Source organism: Lepidochelys olivacea (genome assembly GCF_965140295.1).
Source record: "Lepidochelys olivacea isolate rLepOli2 genome assembly, chromosome: 1".
NCBI lineage: Eukaryota > Metazoa > Chordata > Testudines > Cheloniidae > Lepidochelys > Lepidochelys olivacea.
The window spans coordinates 210,068,969-210,093,439 of record NC_140411.1 but is presented as its reverse complement, the minus strand read 5'-3'; the positions used below and the strand labels follow the sequence as shown (position 1 = coordinate 210,093,439).

The 24,471-nt window shown below is 45.4% G+C and overlaps 1 protein-coding gene across 4 annotated transcripts in view; it reads left to right on the top strand.

Annotated features, from left to right (window-relative positions):
- Nucleotides 1-4,435: 4,435 nt before the first annotated feature.
- The window catches only part of SPAG17 (sperm associated antigen 17), a 298,248-nt gene continuing 278,212 nt past the window's right edge, over nt 4,436-24,471 (top strand). For 2 of the 4 annotated variants that reach the window (XM_084612789.1, XM_084612788.1), the window contains exon 1: nt 4,436-4,659. In XM_084612789.1, coding sequence (XP_084468915.1) covers nt 4,558-4,659 — 102 coding nt within the window. In that variant the 5' untranslated portion in view covers nt 4,436-4,557. The remainder of the gene's footprint in view (nt 4,660-24,471) is intronic. The other 2 variants (XM_084612791.1, XM_084612790.1) reach the window with 1 other exon arrangement.

Sequence of the window (24,471 nt, the reverse complement as noted above, 5' to 3'; positions counted from 1 at the left end):
TTTCTGAGAAGTCTTCTCAGGCAGTTCAACAGTGGACCTCTGTGGATGACTGTGTGGCCGTGATGACCGTTGGAAGGGAATTTATTCCTCCTTAGGAAGAAGGCCATGAAATAGGAGATGAAAACATAGGAAAGAGGGAAGCATTAAGGCCGTGGAAAACCCTTTCCAAAGGAAAAAAAATTATTTGTTCTGATTTCTTTGTGTAAGGGACCAGGATAAACCCTCTGATTTGATTTGAAATGGGCAGACATAAAGCTTGTCAGTTCTTAGAGAAGTCAGAAGCTAGATCTTTCTACTGACTGGCTGGGCTGAAATGCTTCCAATACCCAATGAGCCAGAGGCAGGAATAGGAATACAATACCAAATGCCAGAGGGAGGCTTCTTTTCTCTTCCATGGAGTTGAACAGACAGTTCCACTGCATCCAGTTGGAGTTTAGAAGCCAATTTACTGACAGGTGATAATGGATTACATTTTGGGTTTTGCCAGATATTCTAATGTCATTGGCAATATAGAGGAAAAAGCATTGTATGTGTGTGTGCGCACGCGCTCACACACACACACGCAAGGTATTGGACTACAAACTGAAGGCTTCAGAAATTAAATTGGATGTCCCTGTACTTGTTTTTCAGTAATACAAAATAGGTAGACTTTTTTTAAAAAAATACATTTATTCCTACAAAAAAGAAAATTCAGGCTGCTGTACATAATTAGTCTGTCAATAATAAGAGCAGAGGCTATAGGAATTTGTTGAGGGTATTCATCACTAGCAACTGGTACCCCTGAATTATGTGGCAGGGCCCTCCCAAGTACTGCCCCCCTTAATTTCTCCACTTCCCCCATTCCAGTCTAATCCAATCAGTACAGTAATTCTTTATTTATCTTATATTAAATTCAATTAATGTAATGCTGTCTCCAAATTTTAAAATGTCAAAAACTGCCAATTAGAGTTATCAGAGGTAAGCTGGAAGGTTTTTCAAGTGACCATGAGACAATTGTAGCTTTGGCATCTGAGATATGGGAGACTGTCTGGTGTTTTGGGATTCAAGGGAAAGCTGAGGTTTCTAGCACTAAGGACTAGATCAGTGGTTCTCAACTCACAGCCCAATTAGCACAGAGCTGCGGCCCAGCTGTATGCTAAAGGCTACCTAGCCCACATAGTGCAGTCCGGGATCCCAGCTGCCCGGCCTGGAGGTGTCCAGGGTTGGGGCTGCCCAGCTGCCCGGCCTGGCCCTGTGCACCAGGGTGAAGAGTCGGGCTCCTGCCTGGCCCCGCATGGCAGGGACCGGGGTTGGGACTCCAGCACAGTGGGGTCTGGGGCTGCCGCAAGGTTGGGGCTGTCACATAGCTGTCCTGCCACCCAGCCCCACTCAGCAGGCTCCGGGGTTGAGGCTGCTGCCTGGCCCTTCAAAGCGGGGTGTGGGGTTCCTGGTGCCTGCTCTGCGCCTCCACTCCTGCCCCCACTCTCTGTGGGGAGGAGGGCCGCTGGGCATAGGGGTGTGTGAGAGGGTTGGGGATGGGCACTGTGGTTGGTTCTCAAACTGCAGCCCGGGTAACACATGAAGGGTTGCATATGCGGCCCACAATGATAAATAGGTTGAGAACCACTGGATTAGATAATCTCCTCTTTTCCTTCCTCTTTGGAGAAACACTAGAGGTAATTTTACGTTTGAGGAAGGGAGTGAACTCCTCATTCCCCAGAAACCAGCTGCCCTACTTCAGCTTGCCTCAGTATCTGCCTATATATCCAGCAATCATAGTTAGCACTGTAGCTGGATGTAGTTGCTAAATGATTAGCAGTAAAATAGTTAACTATGTTTTAGTTCAAATAATCATAGTTATGCTTCAGTATTAATATGTAAAGGGTATAAATGGGCCAGTTCACACCTCTCAGGGATATTGTTTCAAGCTGTTTGTGAACTCAGGCCATCTGTGCAATGGTTATACTCATTTGACTTTGTGAAGGTTTACTTCATAATCATAAAGGCTAGATATTTAAAAAAAAATCATAATAAAGGCCTGGATGCAGAAATACAGTTCAAAATAAGGGTATTATGTGACAACTTGCACAGCTGCAAAACTACATTATATATGGCATTTTAGTCCTGTCCTACTGCATCATCTGTTATTCCAATCCCGCTTCTCTTCCCCAATATTCTGCCAATGCACCTCACTCCTGACAAACCAAGTACAAACATAGCCTCTATATACAGGACTGTAGTCAAGATAGGGGAATGTCATACCCCTACATTTCTGCCAGCAACTGGTGTCTGACTTTTCTGTTTCTGGCACCAAATGAAAAACCTCAGAAAAGTTAAGTGGCCTCCTGCCAAGAAATGGGGTGAAGAAAACGTTAATGTGTCTTGGCAAAAACAGTGGGCATCTCTCCCTGCTTCAAGAAGGGCTATAAACTGCATCTGTCTGCAGACACAGGGAAAGGTGATTCTATACAATGTGAAGGTAGGATACTAGAAGACTCACTGTCTCTCACATAACCCATAAACCTGAGCTCCCACTTCTCCCTTATGAGTGCGTAATTATAGACCTTTCATAGAGAGTACACAATAGGTCAGTATCCTCCTAGAATGAAGTTCAGACTAAATCAATAATGCACTGAACAGCAGGGTTTCAAGGCTTCTATGAAATTAAAATAAAGATTGTATGTTCTGCGCAGCTCAGATTGGTATAGTGGGATTGGGGGAGAAGGAGCATGTGGTTTGGGATATTTTCACAGAATGTTAAATCACACAAAATATTTCACTCGTCTCTAGTGTGAGATCACAACATGACTCCTCTGTAATGAATTCTTTATCTTGGCAGCTCTCCTGCTTTCTCCCAGCTGTGCCTCCCTCTCCCCCTTTAGTCCCAGTGCAGGAACATATGGTAATATTTGTAGTGTGATTTAGGCATGGGAGTGGGCCTAGCTGCCCACACCTATGCAGACCTCTGAGTCACCACGCAGCAGGCATCCAGGCTGAGGTCACGCTCCAGCACCATTGTGTGAACTCATTCAGACATGCCAAGGCTGCCAGCATGCTTGTTTGGATTTGAAATTTCATGTTAGTCACATCTGAGTGCACTGCCTTTCATTCTTCCCCTCTGATGGGGCTGCATCCTTCAAATTTAGCCGCAGCCCAGCACTCGTTTTAGAAGGATGCTTTGGGGGAAAAGCCCAATGCTGGCAGTCCCCAGGTACCACTAATAGGAGGGTACGTGATATAGGAGACTGCACCTATTCTCTCCCTCTGAGTTGCCCATAACAATATGGAAAGGTGAAAATATAACATCTATATGGTGAAGCTCTGTTAACAAAGATATTTCAGTACACTGAAGATGAGGAGACAATAAAGCTGAGATGACTGCCTATATACTGAGCCCAGTAAGACAAGCGACTCTCTCTCTCTGGGCAGGACAATCTCCTTCTAGCCCTTGGCATCCACGGGGAAATGCCTAGGGGAAACACACCCTCTTCCCTGTCCTAGTGTCTGTGTAGACAAAGTACCCAGGTGGACCAGACAGCCTTCTTTCAGCTCTGAGTCTCACTGCGGAGGGATCAAGATGGGCCATGTGGTCTCCTCCAGGCTAGTGTCAGCATGGAGGGGCTCAGAGAGGACCCACTGCCTCCTCCTAGTCCCAACGAACAGGGCCGAAGAGCCCAGACGAAACACACACTCTTGGGCTAGCCCTGCATGGAGACGGTCCAGAGAGGAGTCACACAAGTCATGGTGCAGAACAGATCTAGTGGGGTACTTGAGAACACCGGTTTACAAGGGTGTTGACCTCGGAATCACTTTGGGAATGACATTAAGTATAACAATTAATCTTAAAACGGCTGTAACTTGCTCCTGGGGCTAATCTGCCCCCTCGCCCTTGCATATGGGGGGAAAAGGGGGGCGCAAAGCCCGTCTCCTCTGCACCGGCCCAGAGGTGAAATCCCCACCAGAAGCCCGACTGCACGCGGTGCAATGCGTGGTGAGGCCGCCGGTCTCCAGTCAGGCTGGCCGCAGCTGCTGCTACATGAACGTCGGACCCCAGCCCTGGCCCTGGAGATTTTGGAGGGGGCTGAATACACACCCGCTCGCCAGTGCTGCAGTCACTCGCCCGGAGTCAGGCGCCAGGCACGGCTGGTGCCAGGGTCTGGGTAGCGCTGGGCTGGGCTCAGACTCAGCCAGCTCTCAGCATAGCTTTCCCCTCCCGCCGAAAGCGCCCCTCCCTACCGCAAGGGGGCGGCGGGGCGCGAGGCTCCCCAGGCCCTAATCCCTGGGCACGCGCTCACCGCGAGCAGGGACTGGGAGGCGACAGGCAGCGAGGGGTCACCGTCGCGTGCGCACCGTGCCGTGGGCGGGCGCGCGCACGGAGACACGTGGGGCGGGGGCTGTATTATCTGCGCCCGCTACCCCTCTGCCCAGCCGGCGTCGAGCTCGGTTGCTATGGAGATAGCGTGGTGGGCGTGCCCGGAAGGCGCCCCGTCGTGCGGGCAGGAGGAATTGGGTTGCTATGGATACGGCGTGAGGACCCGGCCGCGTCCCGACTGAGCCGGGGGAGACTCCGAGCGCCCCATGGGGCCGAAGCGGCCTAAGAGCGGCGGCAGCTCCACCGGGGGGCCCGGGGCCGCTGCCAAGAGCTGGGAGGCCGGGCTGGTGTCCGCCCGCCTGGAGGAGGTGAAAAGGGGGCAAGGCAGAGGGGGGCACAGCGAGGTCTGGGTGTAGAGGGGCAAGTGGGGGCTAAGGGGGCAAGGAGGGGCACGGTTAGGGTTGCCAGGTTCGGTTGGACGTATTCCTGGAGACTCCAGGACAGTCCTGGAGGGTTGGCAACCCTAGGTGTGGCGTGGGCTAAAGTGGGGAAGGGTGGGGCATAGTGGGGCCTCGGGAAAGGGGGGAAGTGGGGATTAAGGGGGCGAGGAGGAGCCGGGAGGGGGCGTGGCACAGTGGGGGCTACAGGGTGAGGGGGCCCAGTGCAACCGTATACTTATAGACATGAAGATGTATGTCGTTACACATACATATATAAACCTTTTTGATACAATAACTAAATACCATTGCTATATATCAAAAACTATACTAATTTATAATTATACATAACCATTATTTTTATCATAAATACCTTTTTTTTAAAACTACATATAAAGACAGCCCTGGAGCTCTTTTTATCTCCAGGAGTAGAGAATTCATTATAAAACTCATCATTGGAGACAAGAAAATTACTTGATGTTCTGGTTCACAGAAGGTGTGTAATTAGCAAACATCATATTCACTCACTTTGCCTTTGGAGATGGGGATATGTATACTATACTACAGTATGTTGATCTTTCCCTTCAAACATGAACTGATGGTTGGAAGGCACTAGAGGCTACTGTATGTTCTCAGTAAGCTCGGCCCTCTTCATAGTATACCTTCTGAGGACAAGAATAGAAGTAACTTTTTCCCATTGAATAAATTATTGTGTTTGCTTATTTCTGTTGAGGGTAAACTAATTCAAGAATTTATATTAGTGGTGCTAAAATATTTGTGTAATATAGTGGGACTCTCCAGGTACCAATCCTTAAATTATACAGTAGAAGAAGAAGAACAAATTTAAAAAGATAACCTTTGTGCACTTTGCACACTGTATAAAGGAAAAGCAGACAAACAGATTTTCTCTCTTTTTCTTTTTGAGACTTTTCTTTCTGAGACTGGATGCCAAGTTTCAGTTCAGAGTGAACTTTTATAAGCTGCTGAACAACTAGGTTTGATGGAGGTGCTGACACAGCATTAACTGTAGCGTTGAAAATGTGAAGCTATAATTTTCCTACTTGAGCGTGTGTGTAGCTAAAAGACCCTTTTTTATGGTGTGTGAGGATCTAAAAGAATATTTAGGTTTCCAGGTCCTATGTAAATAATGTAATTCTAATAAATCTTAACTTGCTAGAAAGAATTTGATTTCAAAATAGTGTAGCAGTTTAGCAAACAATAATATTTATGTAGCATATGTTTTTCTAGCACTGCTTTTGCAAGTGAGACAAATGGCTTCCATGGCCTTTCTGTTTATTGGGTCACTGCTGTGCCCCCTCTAGGAATTGGGGTGACCTCTATTTAAGCAGATAAGTGTATGGACTTTTAAATAAAGCAGGCTGCTTTAAAAACTGGTTGAACAATTTACCAGTAACTGTACTGATGCCAAGTTCTCTTTTATATATTTATATTTATACATTTACCTAAAAAGACTGCTTTTAATAACCAGATATTGGGAGTTTAATTCACAATCAAACATAATGTTTTTTTAAAGTAAGTGCTGCTCAACAACTCTAAAGACTGAAATCCCCCATTTTTCTCCAAATAATGAATCTCAACCCTTATTTTTAAGAGTGAGAGGGTAAGTTATTCTTGATTGCCTGTTCAGTTGTTGGCCCTGAGATTGTTAACGAGGCAGTGAAATGTCAATTAGTTCTACTTATGGTGGTGGCTTTTGTGATGTGGACATTGTCCACTGGAAATTGGACCAGGACCATCAACTTGTTTCACAGGAGGCCAACAGCCATCACATTGCAACAGCTTTTGGTCACTACTACTACTACTAAAATGCTTTGCATTTTAACTGGCCATAATAATATGCTCCAAATTCTATTAATCTCCTTTTAATATCCTTGATCTATTTGTTTATTGCATACAAAAACTACATTAAAGGAACATTACAATTGAAAAGTCAAGCGCTCAAAAGTTAGGAAATGCTAGAATTAAGGTTGCCCATGCACTGGCACCTTTGTGTGTGTTCATTATGGTAATCTTCCACTTTGCAAACTTAATGTTCTTTTAATGTAGTTTTTTTTTACATAATTTCCTTGGTTTAAAAAAAAAAAAGCAAAATGGTGAAAAAAATCCATCATGTATCACCATGGTGACAACACCCATGAGGGTCATTAACAGGGTTGGAACCTTTAGATCTGCAGCACAGATCTCTCCCACTTGGACTAATGGACTATAATTGGTAGGAGGAGTTTGTAGTCTTCAGTGTAGACCAGCATTAGTGGATATGAGAGCTGCTTTGCCAGTGGGTTTCACAGATGTTAGCTGATAGCAAAAGAAGAACATAAGAATGGCCCTACTGGGTCAGATCAAAGGTCCATCTAGCCCAGTATCCTGTCTTCCGACAGTGGCCAGTGCCAGGTGCGCCAGAGGGAATGAACAGAACAGGTAATCATCAAGTGATCTGTCCTCTGTCACTCATTCCCAGCTTCTGACAAACAGAGGCTAGGGAAACTATTCCTGCCCATCCTGGCTAATAGCCATTGATGGACCTATCCTCCATGAATTTATCTAGTTCTTTTTTGAACCCTGATATGGTCTTGGCCTTTACAACATCCTCTGGCAAGGGGTTCCATAGATTGACTGTGTATTGTGTGCAGAAATACTTTCTTTTATTTGTTTTAAACCTGCTGCCTATTAATTTGATTTGGTGACTCCTAATTCTTGTGTTATAATAAGTGGTAAACAACACTTCCTTATCTACTTTCTCTACACCAGTCATGATTTTATAGACCTCAATCATATCTCCCCTTAGCCATCTCTTTTCTAAGCTGAAAAGTCCCACTCTTATTAATCTCTCTTCATACGGTAGCCATTCCATACCCCTAATCATTTTTGTTGCCCTTTTCTGAACCTTTTCCAATTCCAATATATCTTTTTTGAGATGGGGCAACCACATTTCATAGAATCATAGAATATCAGGGTTGGAAGGGACCTCAGGAGTCTTCCAGTCCAACCCCCTGCTCAAAGCAGGACCAATCCCCAACTAAATCATCCCAGCCAGGGCTCTGTCAAGCCTGACCTTAAAAATGTCTAAGGAAGGAGATTCCACCACCTCTCTAGGTAATGCATTCCAGTGTTTCACCACCCTCCTAGTGAAAAAGTCTTTCCTAATATCCAACCTAAACCGCCCCCACTGCAACTTGAGACCATTACTCCTTCTTCTGTCATCAGCTACCACTGAGAACAGTCTAGATCCATCCTCTTTGAAACCCCCTTTCAGGTAGTTGAAAGCAGCTATCAAATCCCCCCTCACTCTTCTCTTCCACAGACTAAACAATCCCAGTTCCCTCAGCCTCTCCTCATAAGTCATGTGTTCCAGTCCCCTAATCATTTTTGTTGACCTCCACTGGACTCTTTCCAATTTTTCCACATCCTTTTGTCGTGTGGGGCCCAAAACTGGACACAGTACTCCAGATGAGGCCTCACCAATGTCAAATAGAGGGGAACGATCACGTCCCTCGATCTGCTGTCAATGCCCCTACATATACATCCCAAAATGCCATTGGCCTTCTTGGCAACAAGGGCACACTGTTGACTCATATCCCGCTTCTCGTCCACGGTAACCCCTAGGTCCTTTTCTGCCGAACTGCTGCCTAGCCATTTGGTCCCTAGTCTGTAGCAGTGCATGGGATTTTTCCGTCCTAAGTGCAGGACTCTGCACTTGTCCTTGTTGAACCTCATCAGATTTCTTTTGGTCCAATCCTCTAATTTGTCTAGGTCCCTCTGTATCCTATTCCTACCCTCCAGAGTATCTACCTCTCCTCCCAGTTTAGTGTCATCTGCAAACTTGCTGAGGGTGCAATCCACACCATCCTCCAGATCATTTATGAAGATATTGAACAAAACCAGCCCGAGGACTGACCCTTGGGGCACTCCACTTGATACCGGCTGCCAACTAGACATGGAGCCATGGATCACTACCCGTTGAGCCCGACAATCTAGCCAACTTTCTATCCACCTTATAGTCCATTCATCCAGCCCATACTTCTTTAACTTGCTGGCAAGAATACTGTGGGAGACTGTGTCAAAAGCTTTGCTAAAGTCAAGTAAAGCATCCACTGCTTTCCCCTCATCCACAGAGCCAGTTATCTCATCATAGAAGGCAATTAGATTAGTCAGGCATGACCTTCCCTTGGTGAATCCATGCTGACTGTTCCTGATCACTTTCCTCTCCTCTAAGTGCTTCAGAATTGATTCCTTGAGGACCTGCTCCATGATTTTTCCAGGGACTGAGGTGAGGCTGTCTGGCCTGTAGTTCCCAGGATCCTCCTTCTTCCCTTTTTTAAAGATGGGCACTACATTAGCCTTTTTCCAGTCGTCCGGGACCTCCCTCGATCGCCATGAGTTTTCAAAGATAATGGCCAATGGCTTTGCAAACACATCCACCAACTCCTTTAGCACTCTCGGATACAGCGCATTCGGCCCCATGGATTTGTGCTCATCCAGCTTTTCTAAATAGTCCCGAACCACTTCTTTCTCCACAGAGGGCTGGTCACCTCCTCCCCATGCTGTGCTGCCCAGTGCAGTAGTCTTTGCACACAGTATTCAAGATGTGGACGTACCATGGATTTATATAGAGGCAATATGATATTTTCTGTTCTATTATCTATTCGTTTCTTAATTATTCCCAGCATTCCGTTTGCTTTTTTGACTGCCACTGCACATTGAGTGGATGTTTTCAGAGAACTATCCACAGTGACTCCAAGATCTCTTTCTTGAGTGGTAACAGCTAATTTAGACCCCATAATTTTATATGTATAGTTGGGATTATGCAGGGCCGGCCCTCAACATTTTGGAACCTGAGGCAGGAAGCTCAAATGATGCCCCCATGCCCCCTCGCTTGGGCCAAAACTTTGAAAGGTCTCAATTCTGCCTTCTTCCTGTTCTAGTCTTCTCATGGTACTGCTCTGCTACCTACCCCAATAAAGGAGAACTAACAACTTAAAATGCCTTGTTCAAAAATTTTAAGTAACACTTAACTTTCGAACGCCTGAACAGCAAATGTAACTTTTCTTGTCTGCATAGTAAAGACTGGCATTTTTATCTGTTTGAATAATCAAAGTGGTGCTTTCCATGCCTTCTTGGTTGCAAAGATTTGAACTGCTTCCTGAAGGTCCACAGTCTGGGCCAGCTCATGCTCTATTGAGATGGTTGCAAGGCTGACCAGCCTCTCCTGTGTCATTGTGGAGCGTAGATGTGTTTTTATGAACTTCAGCTTGGAGAAGCTGCGTTCTCCATTGGCAACTGTTACAGGAAGTGTTAGAAGTATGCGCAGAGCAACAAAAGCATTTGGAAAGAAGGTGGTCATCTTATTTGTGCACATATATTTCAGAACAGCCTTTGGAGTTGATCTTGCTGAAATGTATCTTGAAAGGGCTTTCAGTTCATCACCTAAATCCCTCGCATCAATATCACTCATCTCATCATGTGTCAACACTGTCTCTAGTGCCCTGCATTGCTGCTGTAGGTCTTCTTCAGGTATAGTGTGGAGTTCTGGAATATCATACAACATCCCAAATATACTGCTGTGTTCCTTGAGCTGCATGACACATTCTTCAACTGACTGTATTGCACAGTCTAGCATCTGGTTAAAGAATTCAACTTTGAATTGTTGTTTGGGGTCTCTTATGGGATTATCCCGTGCCTCGTAATCAAAATGTCTTCATCTTCGGTGACTCTTGTATTCTTGAATGGGTGGGAAAATAGCTTCAGCGTGAAGTTCCTCTGCCAACTTCTGTGCACTCTTCAGAACATTTTGAAATCCCTCATCTGATCAGTAAGACTGTAGGTCTGACTTTGCTTTGTCCAGTTGTTCCGTTGCTCCAGTTTTATCAAGGTCAACACCTTGGAGTCTCTTGCTTACAAATTTATTTCAAACAGAATGTCATGCCACAACACTAAGCCACACAGAAATTTGAAGTTATGTATGTTTCTGGTGATTCCATTTCCCTCTGCCACTGTTCTCCCAGAAACAGTTCCTTTCATAGCATTATCTTCCATAATGGCAACTATGGCATCATCTGTCTTCCCAATTTGGTGTTTGATTGGCTTTATCGCCTCCACTCGACTTTCCCATCGTGTGGCACTCAGTGGTTTCAATGTCAGAGAGGATGTTCCCAGATGTTGCTTCAAAATTTGCCATCAGTGAGTTGATGCAGAGAAAAATACATAGATGCTTTGATTTACATTAAAAAATTCAGCAACCTCACTAGAAGCTGATGCTGCATCACTGACCACCGAGTTCAATGAATGAGAACTGAATGGGACAAAAAAGCTCAAGGGTTTAACTCTTGGATCCATGTCTGCACTCCTCTGTTCTTTCCTCTCATGTTAGCACCATTATCGTAGCCCTGACCTCTCATGTCAGCTATCGCAAATCCTGTATCTTCTAGCTTTTTAAGAAACACATTTGTCATATCAGCTCCTGTAGTATCATCAATGTCAATAAATTCTAGAAAATGCTCTCTGACAGTCAACATTGCAGGGACATTTTCACTAGGTTCTGTTTTTGTTACAAAACACATCATTAAAGTCATTTGTTCCATATGGCTGATGTCAGGTGTGCAGTCCAGAATAACAGAGTAATATCTTGCTGACTTCAGATCTGCCACAATCTTCTGTTTGACTTTTGTTGCCAGTAACTGTATGATCTCATTCTGAATTGTTTTTCCAAGGTCGTGGTGTGTGTACATTTGTTGGGTGGTGACTCTTCTTAGATGCTCCTGGAGTACAGCATCAAACTCAGCCATCAGCTCCCCAATTTTAAGGAAGTTTCCATTGTTTGGAACATACAGCTGATCTGAAGTGCCATGGGAGTGCTAGGTTTTGGGTAGCAAGCATTCTTACAATGGCAATGAGCCTTTTCAGAACATTTTGCCAGTAAAGAGACTGTGATGCAATCTTCTCGTGATGCTGGTCATCTATGGTGGCCTTTAACCTTAGTCTCATCTCAAGCTCTTTCCACCTATGGATTGCTCTCTGATGATTTGCTGCCTTCTCCTGGCATGCCAGATTTCTAGCCAGATTTTTCCAGTCCTTTGTTTCTGTAGAACCCAATGTGGCTGGAACATTAGACTGGAAGAGTTTGCAACAAAAACAGTATGCAGCATTCTGGGTTTTTTGAGTACATGAGCCATGGCCTCTCCACTTTGTCACCATTGGGGATTTCATGCCAGTAATGTGTTGGATGGAAACTTCTATTTTCGTTGTCTTTGGGGAACATGAAGTTTTTCACTTGCTGTGGCCCATGCAGTACAAGGAAGTCCCTCAGGCTACTGCTCAAGTGGGTCCACAGTCCTGGATCATCTAGACTTAAGGAACTAAACTCAGCAGCAGCTGTTTCTTGCACCTCCACCACACTCTTCTCTGATCTACACTTTTCTTTCAGGAATGTGTATAGTTACATCCATTTGAGATGGAGATATGGATGCTGCAGTAGCTGCAAGGTCACCTGTACTCTGGGTAACTGGAAGATCAGGCATCTCTTCACCACTCACATCCTCACTGGGGCCGGAAGGCTCACCGTGAACATTTGTGTCTATGTATCTCAGGAGAGCTCCTTCCTGCTTAAATAGAAAAGCTTCCTTTGCTTTCTTTCTTTTTCTGAATGCTGCCTCAGAGGGGTGTTTTCTTCTTTCACTCATGACTGCTGTTCTGTGCCAGCTATAGTGGCTCTCAACACTCAGTTGAAGGGGACAAATAAGCAGGCTGGTATCAGGGCCTGAATGAGGGAAGATATCAACGTCTTAAGGGCCTAACTGGCTCCTGTTATTTCAGTTGACTGCCTGTTCTCCTCAAGTGGGTTCAGGGAAGCAGCAGGAAACAGGAAGCTCCCTGAGAAGCTGTTGTTAATCAGTCCAGGCTCCTGGGGGTGCTAGAGAGGTACATAAGAGGCTCCTCCTCCTCTCTCCCATCAGCTTCTGCTGCTTTCTGTTATTCCCTCTCACCTTTTCTCCTGCCTGCCTGTTATGTCTCTTGTGCCCTCCTTCCTCCAGCACAGCACTCCACCATCTCTGTGCATCTAGAGCAAAGAGAGAGAATACATATGCACCAGCAGCAGCCACAATTTTCTATACTATGGGTCCTAGTGGTGCCCCCCCTACCCCCCCATCAGGCACCTGAGGCAGTCGCCTCAGTTCACCTCATGATAAGGCCAGCCCTGGGATTATGCTTTCCAATGTGCATTATTTTGCATTTATCAACATTAAATTTCATCTGCCATTTTGTTGCCCTGTCACCCCGTTTTGAGAGATTCTTTTGTAGTTCTTAACAGTATGCCTGGGTCTTAACTGTCTTTAGTAATTTTGTATCGTCTGCAAATTTTGCCACCTCTCTGTTTACCCCTTTTTCCAGATCATTTACGAATATGTTGAATAGGACTAGGGTGACCAGAGAGCAAATGGGAAAAGTCGGGACAAGGGGTGGGGGTAATAGGAGCCTATATTTAAAAAAAAGACCCAAAAATCGGGACTGTCCCTATAAAATTGGGACATCTGGTCACCCTAAATAGGACTGGTCCCACAACAGACCCCTGGGGGACACCACTATTTACCTCTCTCCATTCTGAAAATTGACCATTTATACCAACCCTTTGTTTCCTATCTTTTAACCAGTTACCAATCCATAAGAGCACCTTCCCTCTTATCCCATGGCAGCTTACTTTGCATAAGAGCCTTTGGTGAGGGACCTTGTCGAAGGCTTTCTGAAAATCTAAGTACACTATATCCACTGGATCCCCTTGGTCCACATGCTTGTTGACCCCCTCAAAGAATTCTAGTAGATTGGTGAGGCATAATTTCCCTTTACTGAAACCATGTTGACTCTTCCTCAACTAATTATGTTCATCTATATGTCTGATAATATTGATCTTTATTATAGTTTCAACCAGTTTGCCCAGTACTGAAATCAGGCTTACAGGCCTGTAATTGCCGGGATCACCTCTGGAGCCCTTTTTAAAAATTGGCACATTAGCTATCCTCCAGTCATGTGGTACATAAGCTGATTTAAATGATAGGTTACAGTAGTCCTGCGATTTCACATTTGAGTCCTTCAGAACTCTTGGGTGAATACCATCTGGTACTGGTGATTTATTGCTGTTTAATTTATCAATTTGTTCCAAAACCTCCTCTAATGATACCTCAATCTGGGACAGTTCCTCAGATTTGTCACCTAAAAAGAATGGCTCAGGTTTGGGAATCTCCCTCACATTTTCAGCCATGAAGACCAATACAAAGAATTCATTTAGTTTCTCCGCAATGGCCTTATCATCTTTGAGTGCTCTTTTAGCACCTTGATCATACAGTGACACCACTGGTTGTTTAGCAGGCTTCCTACTTCTGATGTACTTAAAAAAATATTTGCTATTACTTTTTGAGTCTTTGGCTAACTGTTCCTCAAATTCTTTTTTGGCCTTCCTAATTGTATTTTTACACATCATTTGCCAGTGTTTATGCTCCTTTCTATTTTCCTCACTAGGATTTAACTTCCTTCTATGATGAGATAACTGGCTCTGTGGATATGGGGAAAGCAGTGGATGTCCTATATCTTGACCTTAGCAAAGCTTTTGATACTGTCTCCCACAGTATTCTTGCCAGCAAGTTAAAGAAGGATAGATTGGATGAATGGATTATAAAGTGGATAGAAATCTGGCTAGATTGTCGGGCTCAATGAGTAGCGATCAACAGCTCAATGTCTAGTTGGCAGCCGGTATCAAGTGGAGTGCCCCAGGCGTCAGTCCTGGGGCCAGTTTTGTTCAACATCTTTATTAATGATCTGGATGATGGGATTAATTGTACCCTCAGCAAGTTCATAGATGACACTAAGATGTGGGGGTAGAGGTAGATACGATGGAGTGTAGGGATAGGGTCTAGAGTGACCTAGACAAATTGGAGGATTGGGCCAAAAGAAATCTGATGAGGTTCAGCGAGGATAAGTGCAGAGTCCTGCACTTAGGAAGGAAGAATCCCATGCACCGCTACAAGCTGGGGACCGACTGGCTAAGCAGCAGTTCTGCAGAAAAGGACCTGGGGATTACAGTGGACGAGAAGCTGGATATGAGTCAGCACTGTGCTCTTGTTGTCAAGAAGGCCAACGGCATATTGGGCTGTATTAGTAGGAGCATTGCCAGCAGATCGACGGAAGTGATTATTCCCCTCTCTTCGGCACAGGTGAGGCCACACCTGAAGTATTGTGGCCAGTTTTGGTCCCCCCACTACAGAAGGGATGTGGACAAATTGGAGAGAGTCCAATGGAGGGCAACGAAAATGATTAGGGGGCTGAGGCACATGACTTACGAGGAGAGGCTGAGGGAACTGGGGTTATTTAGTCTGCAGAAGAGAAGAGTGAGTGGGGATTTGATAGCAGCCTTCAACTACCTGATGGGGGGTTCCAAAGAGGATGGAGCTAGGCTGTTCTCAGTGGTGGCAGATGACAGACAAGAAGCAGTGGTCTCAAGTTGCAGTGGATATTCGGAAACGCTATTTTACTAGGAGGGTGGTGAAGCACTGAAATGGGTTACTAGGGAGGTGGTGGAATCTCCATCCTTAGAGGTTTTTAAGGCTCGGCTTGACAAAGCCTTGTCTGGGATGATTTATTTGCTGTTGGTCCTGCTTTGAGCTGGGGATTAGACTAGATGACCTCCTCAGGTCTCTTCCAACCCTAATACTCCATGATTCTATGATTCCACTTTTTAAAGGATACCTTTTTGCCTCTCACTGCTTCTTTTACTTTGTTGTTTAGCCACAGTGGCTCTTTTTTGGTTCTCTTACTATGTTTTTTAATTTGGGGTATACATTTAAATTCAGCCTCTATTTTGGTGTCTTTAAAAAGTTTCCATGCAGCTTGCAGAGATTTCACTTTTGGCACTGTACCCTTTAACTTCTGTTTAACTAACCTCCTCATTTTTGTGTAGTTCCCCTTTCTGAAATTAAATGCTACAGTGTTGGGCTGCTGTGGTGTTTTTCCTGCCACAGGGATATTAAATTTAATTATATTATGGTCACTATTACCAGGCAGTCTAGCTATATTCACCTCTTGGACAGATCCTCTGCTCCACTTAGGGTGGGTTCCAGGACCAGCTGCATCCGAAGAAGTGAGCTGTAGCTCACGAAAGCTTATGCTCAAATAAATTGGTTAGACTCTAAGGTGCCACAAGTACTCCTTTTCTTTTTGCAAATACAGACTAACATGGCTGTTACTCTGAAACCTGTCATTTTGTACCCTGGTATTACTGTATTCCACTGATTATCCTCATTCCACCAAGTTTCTGTGATGCCTATTATATCAATATCCTCATTTAATACGAGGCACTCTAGTTCACCCATTTTATTATTTAGACTTCTAGCATTGGTATATATGCACTTTAAAAATTTGTCTCCTTTTAGCTGTCTACCATTACACGATGTAATTGAATGGGACTCTTTTTTTTTATTTGACTGTTTCTGATCAGACCCTGCCTGTATTTTATTATTTTCCATTCTCTCGTCCTCACTAGAACATAGAGCTTCTCTATTAATAGATCCTCCCCTAAGGAATGTCTGAACTAGGTGCTTCCCCAGCCCTTAGTTTAAAAACTGCTGTACGACCTTATTAATGTTAAGTGCCAGCAATCTGGTTCCATTTTGGTTTAGGTGGAGCCCATCCTTCTTGTATAGGCTCCCCCTTTCCCAAAAGTTTCCCCAGTTCCTAATAAATCTAAACCCCACCTCCCTACACCATCATCTCATCCATGCATTGAGACTCTGCAGTTCTGCTTGTCTAACTGGCCCAGGGTGTGGAACTGGGAGCATCTCAGAGAATGCTACCATGGAGGTCCTGGATTTCAATCTCTTACCTAGCAGCTTAAATTTGGCCTCCAGGACCTCTCTCCTATCCTTCCCTCTGTCATTGGTACCTACATGTACCACGGCCACCAGCTCCTCCCCAGCACTACACATAAGTCTATCTAGATGTCTTGAGAGATCCGCAACCTTCGCACCAGGCAGGCAAGTCACCATGCGGTTCTCCTGGTCATCGCAAACCCAGCTATCTATGTTTCTAATGATTGAATCACCCATTACTAATTCTTGTCTCTTTCTAATAGCTGGAGTTCCCTCCCCCGGAGGGGTATCCTCAGTGTGAGAGGATACCACAGCATCATCTAGAAGGAGGGTCTCAACTATGGGATTGTTTCCCTCTGCTCCAGTTAGATGCTCTCCTTCCCTGGGACTTTCATCCTCCTCAAGAATGCTGAGACTGAGGAATTTGGGTTGTATTCCAAGTTCTGAGGGGAGTCTGGTCTACTGGACTTATACTCTGTCCCAGTCTTCTTCCACCTCCTTGGGTCTTTGTCCCCAGTTCCTACAGCCCTCTTTTGGCTCCTTGTCCCAATCAAATCCACTCTGGCTCCATGTCCCAGTCCCCTAGCCCTTCTCCTCCTCACAATCCCTTGCCCCTTTTGGTTCCATATCCCCATCCCAGTCCTCTGCCCTGCACCCTGCTCCTTGTCCAAGTCCCCCACCCAGCTCCTCAACCCAGTCTCCCCTCTTACTAGCCCTCAGGCCTGGCTCCTCATTCCTCTACATTCCAGTCAGGCTATTTCCTCCTTTTCCTCCTTATTGGCTGGGCAGTAGCAGGGGGAACTTTGAGAGAACAGGAGAAACTATCTCCTAGCTCTCAGTTCCAGTGCTTGGTGTTATAGCAATCCTCAGCAGCCACAAAAACCAATTGTAGGGAAAGTTCTGCTGAATCCCTGCTACCTTGGGCTGGAGAATGCTCAATGTAGATGGAATTTTATGAGAATTTAGCTATCGAACTAACAGATCTCTACTGATCTCAAGATTTTTGCAGAGGATTATAACTTAGCCAAATTTAGGACTTTTTTTTCCCCCCAGTGAGAACACAAAGGCACATTCCTGACAATAGGATGACTCCCTGCCAAATTTTGGTTCCTTTCTTCAAAGCATGGAGGTGCTAGAACTTCTCAATGAAACAGTTGTAAGAATTTTTTAACATTGGCAAAACCACATATTTTCTCCATGTTCTGAGAAACAGTTGAAACATTTTTTATGAACTTTTCTAAAAAAAAATTCAGCCTGGGGCATGGAAAACTTCAACCAAAAGTTTAAAGTTTGGCAAAGTTACAAGCAATTGAAAGTAGGATCTTATAATGAGTATCAGGCAATCTTAGTCACAGGTGTCGCTACCTGTGCCCCTTATAATTAGCTCTCCAAAATAGTTATAGACTTGTATAGTGTATGGTGTACAATACTGAGATGAAAGAAAGTATCAAATAAATATCTTTTCTAATAATTGACTGATAATGGATTTAAAGATCTTACAATTTTATCAAACTGTGGGTTACATCTTGTTTTTTGACTGTCAAAGAAGAATAAAGAACTTGTTTTATGTTGTACCGGTTAGCTTAAGCAGTGACATTTCACATTTTAGTGTGTGTTTAAGATTTACTTAAAATTTTTTTTAATAAAACAAGAAGTTTAATGTCTGAAAGGAAGTCATTTCACCAATAGTGTTGACTACCTACGCTAACTGAAGTATAATTTTATTGGTATTTATTAACCAAATCATAGCAAATTTATGCAAGTTTGTTTTAGTAAGAGCCAGAAACTACATGGGAAACGTAAAAAGGGAATGTGGATTTTTCAAAATCTCACATAGTTTGCATTTTTTTTATTTTTAATATATTATATGAATGAATATAAAGCTAGAAGGAATGCTGGCCTTCACATGTCCACCAAGATGGCTACCTTCTCAGAAAATATTTGCTAAGAGAAAGTGAATTCTGAGTATGTTAAAACTCTAACTGCAGGAATAATTGCTCTGTATTATACGTTCTGCATAGATTATATACCACCAGTGAAATATGGATTACATTAGAATGTGAGCATATCCACCAATAACTAGGGCTGCTGGAAACTAGAATCCAGTGATAATGTGGCCATGTATCATTCAAGAGCTAATGAAAATGGGAACTGAGATTCCTTTACAATTGTATCCCATGGAGCAACTGCATGAGTTTGCAAAAACTGCTCATAAGTAGCCTGACTTGGGGGGAGGGGTAGCTCAGTGGTTTGAGCATTAGCCCCCTAAACCCAGGGTTGTGATTTCAATCCTTGAGGGGGCCATTTAGGGATCTGGGGCAAAAATTGGGGCTTGGTCCTGCTTTGAGCAGGGGTTGGACTAGATGACCTCCTGAGGTCCCTTCCAACCCTGATATTCTATGACTTCTTCAGTAATGCCTACTCTAGCTGCTGACTTACCAACTCTCTCCTTCTTGGCAGCAAAGAGAGCCAGGGGCAGTACCACCTATCCTAAGTGTCAAAAAATCATGAGTCAGGCCTCAGAAATCATGAGATTGGCTTAACAATTAGGAAATTTAAACTAAAAATGTTTTTCTTTTGGTGTTTGAGCCTTTGGGCTTCACATTTTCAAGATTTTCTCTGTAACCATTAGGACTAGAAACATAGCTGAGATTCTAATGTAAGCACATGACTCTAGGAGTTGGGGCTTTAAGAAAAACACCAAATACCACAAGAATAAGCAATACTACAAGGAGCCAGACAATCACATTGCCTGGAAAGGGAAATAAAGTAGATTGTCATGGTGTTCCTCCCACCAAAAACTCTTTAGGATGCAGCAGTCTGAAAATGGCCAACTTGCTAGGCTTGTCCAAATGTCTGCTCTAGAATGCTGGTTTACCAGACCCTCCAATGACAAGGGCAGGAAAAGACAAATTTGTCTCCAGGAGCTGCAGAGCAGTTGTAATTAAGCAAGATTTTTGTGAGAACCTTTTTCATAGTCCCTCACAACATGTTAGTGTGCGTGACTTAGGGGAATTTAGACTCTGGGGAAGGGAATTGGTTTGGTTTTATGTAAAGGAGTTTGAATAAACTTGGGTGAGGAGAGAGGAGGTTCTAAATATTCTTCTGTATTTTAATGTCTTCTATAGTCTTTCCTAAATTTGTAATCACTCCAGCTAGATTGCTTTCTTTCATTCCAGACCCAAAGACTGTGTAAGAATATTCAAAATGCCTTCCTATTATTCTTAAAACATGCAGGGTTCATGTCAGAATCAGAGAGACTTCCTCAATTTACAATACACTATTTCAATGCAAATAGAATTTAGATATTTTTACTTTAAATGAATAAGACAGATACTCATCTATCCCTTTGCTCTCCATTTCTTGTCTGCCACAGCAATGTCTGAACAGTATATCTGTGCCAAAATATTTTACATAAGAAAAAGCTCCAAATTGTGGTGTCTAGAACAGCATTTCTCAACCTTTTTGATAGCAGGGACTGGCTTGTTGCCTTCCTAAACTGTGTCAGGCAGATCTCCAGGACCGGTGCCGGTCCATGGACCGGTTGTTGAGAAACACTGGTGTAGAGAAGCCAGAGGGAAGGGGGATGGGACAGTCCACATAAATATGTTTTAAGAAAACAACCATTTTAGAACATGGCTAGCTATCTAAATAGTTACTGTTAAGAGAAGTTAGTGGTGGCTTGCCAGCTCTGTAGGTTGACATTCTCTGTTTGTCTCCAGAAGAGGTACAACACAGGACACAGTGCAACCTTTCTACATACACTGCGTTTCCACAACTGTTCCTCAACCATGACATGAAAGAATAGTTTCTAGGCATAGGAAAGCATTTTAATCTTTCCCCACCCAAATTTTTGCCAAGCGCCTATCCCACTACCTCAGAGCTTGGACACACATCACCAAGGATCAGTGGGTCTTAAACATGGTGGAACTGGGATACACTCTTCAATTTATTGCTGTTCCCCCTTCTCACCACCCTTCCTCAACCCTCTTCGTGGATTACTCTAGGAGAGTATTGCTACTTCAGTCTCTCCTCCTCATTGGGGCCTACAGGAAGTTCCTATGTTGTTCAGAGGGAAGAGATTTTATTCCCATTACTTTCTAATCCTGAAGATAAAGGGGGTCTCAGGCCTACTTTAGGTCTAAGGCAATTAAACAAATGCCTAAAGAAAACAAAATTCCAGATGTTTACTCTAGCCTCTATTATCCCTTAGGGACTGGTATGCTGTGCTTGACTTAAAGGACACCTATTTTTACATGGTGATTCACCAGAGCCACTGAAAGTTTCTCAGATTCACAGTCAACGGATCCCACTATCTGTTCACAGTACTGCCTTTTGGCCTGTCAGCTGCCCATCACGTATTCATGAAATGCATGACTGTACTGGTAGCATTCCTGCAAAGGTCGGGAATCCATGTGTTCCTTTACCTGGATGACTGGCTAGTGAGGAGCCGATCCAGGTCCTAAGTACTTTCCAATGTAGCTGTTATTCAGTCCATTTTCAATGCACAGGGGCTCCTAATCAATTCAGAGAAATCTATCTTGACTCCTCTTCAAAGAATAGACTTAATTAGGGCAGTCCTGGACTCTACAAAGGCTAGGGCTTTTCTGCTGGAGCAGAGGTTTCAAGCTATGTGGATCATTGCTCTAGACCAGGGGTCAGCAACCTATGGCACGTGTGCCAAAGACTGCACGGGAGCCAATTTTTAATGGCACGCTGCTGCCTGCCGGGTCCCAGCCGCCGGCCCCGCTCAGCCCGCTGCTGAACCCAGGCTGGCAGCGGGCTGAGCTGGGCCTGTGGCCAGGACCCCAGCAGGCAGCAGCATGCCATTAAAAATCCTGCCCGCCCTGACCAGCTTTTCTTCACCGCCCCCCCCCCCCGCCCCAGGCAGGCAAGGTCCCCCCTCCCCCACCTCTTCCGCTGGTGTGCTGGGTTCCTGCCCCTCCTCCTCTTCCTCCCTGCCGCCGATCAGCTGATGGCCCTTGTGAGGGAGGGGAAGGAGCAGAGCCGCAGCGTGCTCGCTGCTCCGGGGAGGAGGTGAAGAAGAGATGGGGATGGGGTCTTGGGGAACGGGGGTGGAATCAGGGCATATCCCCTCCAGCCCCCTGCCATGAGCCGCTCTGGGCAATGAGCTGGGAGCACCCCCAGGACCCTAGCCCACACCCCCAGCCCTCTGCCCTGACCCCTGCACCCCCACACATGCCAGCCACCTGGTCTGACCCTTGCATCTGCCCACGACCCCAGCCCTGGCTCGCACCAAATGGGAGCTGCCCTGGTAAGCACTCCACACCCAAACCTCCTGCCCCAACCTTGAGCCCCCTCCCTCATTCTAGCTCCTAGCCAGACCCTACACCCCAACCCCCAGCCTGCTCCTTCACCCCCAGACCTGTGCTCAGTGCACTCCCACCCTCAGCTCAGTGCAGAGAGAGAGGAAGAGAATGGGCTAGAACCAGGGAGAAGGTAGGTACCTACTCTATGTGGGCAGGGCCAGGATCCCAGACCGGCAGCGGGCTGAGTGGGGCCGGCAGCCAGGACCCTGGCTGGCAGGAGCCGGCGGACAGAACCCCAGACCGGCATCAGGCTGAGAGGCAGCGGGCTGAGCCGCTCAGCCCCCTGCCTGTCTGGGGTCCTGGCTGCCAGCCCCACTCAGCCCGCTGCCGGTCTGGGGTTCTGGCTGCCAGCCCCTTGCCAGCTGGGGTCCCGGCCGCAGGCCCCGCTCAGCCCGCTGCCGGCCTAGGTGAACGGAACCCCAGGCTGGCAGTGGGCTGAGCGGGCCGGCGGCATAAGATCAGCATTTTAATTTAATTTTAAATGAAGCTTCTTAAACATTTTGAAAACCTTCTTTACTTTACATACGACAATAGTTTAGTTATATAATATATAGACTTATAGAGAGAGACCTTCTAAAAAATGTTAAAATGTATTACTGGCACGCAAAACCTTTAATTAAAGCGAATAAATGAAGACTCGGCACACCACTTCTGAAAGGTTGCCAACCCCTGCTCTAGACCTAGAGGCCCATCCCATCAGTATGGTTCAGAACTGCCTCAAACTTGTAGGACACATGGCAGTGTGCACTTACGTGATGCAGCATGGCCATACTGAACTTCAGAAAACAACAAGGCTGGCTAGCCTCGGTGTTTTCACCAGCCCGTTTTCATATGGAGATGATGGTTCAAGCACCTGCTCAGGTCTTGTCCTCTCTGGACTGGTGCGTACAACCTGCAGATGCTTGCGAGAGAGTTGCCTTTGCCCCTCCACAACAGTCACTGACTTTAGTCACAGATGAATCAGATCTAGGTTGGAGAGCTCACTTAGGTCCCCAAGACTCAGGGGCTTTGGTCTCCTCAGGAACTAAGTTTCCATATAAATAGCAAGGAGTTTAGGGCCATTAGTTTAGCTTGCATGGCTTTCCTTCTGCATATCAAGGGGCAGAATTTGTTGGTACTCACAGACAACACAGCAGCCATGTTGTATGTAAACAAACCAGGCAGGGCCCATTTGACAAAGTTATGCCAGGAGGTGATCCGCCAGCAAGTTAAAGAAGTATGGGCTGGATGAATGGACTATAAGGTGGATAGAAAGTTGGCTAGATTGTCGGGCTCAACGGGTAGTGATCAATGGCTCCATGTCTAGTTGGCAGCCGGTATCAAGTGGAGTGCCCCAAGGGTCGGTCCTCGGGCCGGTTTTGTTCAATATCTTCATAAATGATCTGAAGGATGGTGTGGATTGCACCCTCAACAAGTTTGCAGATGACACTAAACTGGGAGGAGAGGTAGATACGCTGGAGGGTAGGGATAGGATACAGAGGGCCCTAGACAAATTAGAGGATTGGGCCAAAAGAAATCTGTTGAGGTTCAACAAGGACAAGTGCAGAGTCCTGCACTTAGGACAGAAGAATCCCATGCACCGCTACAGACTAAGGAGTGAATGGCTCGGCAGCAGTTTGGCAGAAAAGGACCTAGGGGTTACCGTGGACGAGAAGCGGGATATGAGTCAACAGTGTGCCCTTGTTGCCAAGAAGGCCAATGGCATTTTGGGATGTATATGTAGGGGCATTGACAGCAGATCGAGGGACGTGATCGTTCCCCTCTATTCGACATTGGTGAGGCCTCGTCTGGAGTACTGTGTCCAGTTTTGGGCCGCACACTACAAGAAGGATGTGGAAAAATTGGAAAGAGTCCAGCGGAGGTCAACAAAAATGATTAGGGAACTGGAACACATGACTTATGAGGAGAGGCTGAGGGAACTGGGATTGTTTAGTCTGTGGAAGAGAAGAATGAGAGGAGATTTGATAGCTGCTTTCAACTACCTGAAAGGGGGTTCCAAAGAGGATGGCTCTAGACTGTTCTCAGTGGTAGCTGATGACAGAAGAAGGAGTAATGGTCTCAAGTTGCAGTGGGGGAGGTTTAGGTTGGATATTAGGAAAAACTTTTTCACTAGGAGGGTGGTGAAACACTGGAATGCGTTACCTAGGGAGGTGGTGGAATCTCCTTCCTTAGACATTTTTAAGGTCAGGCTTGACAAAGCCCTGGCTGGGATGATTTAGTTGGGGATTAGTCCTGCTTTGAGCAGGGGGTTGGATTAGATGACCTCCTGAGATCCCTTCCAACCCTGATATTCTATGATTCTATGATTCCTTTGGAATTTCTGCATTACCAGTTCCATCAACCTGAGAGCTGCTTACCTTCCAGGAGTTCAAAACTCTCTGGCAGACCACCTGAGCAAGTTGTGAGCAGGTTGTTTGCAGGCCACCACAAGTTGTCTCTTCTCCCAGATGTGTCCAGGTCCTTTTTCTAGTGGTGAGGAACTCCCCCAGTGCACCTGTATGCAACAAGAGCAAACAAAAAATGTCATCTTTTTTGTTCCTGAG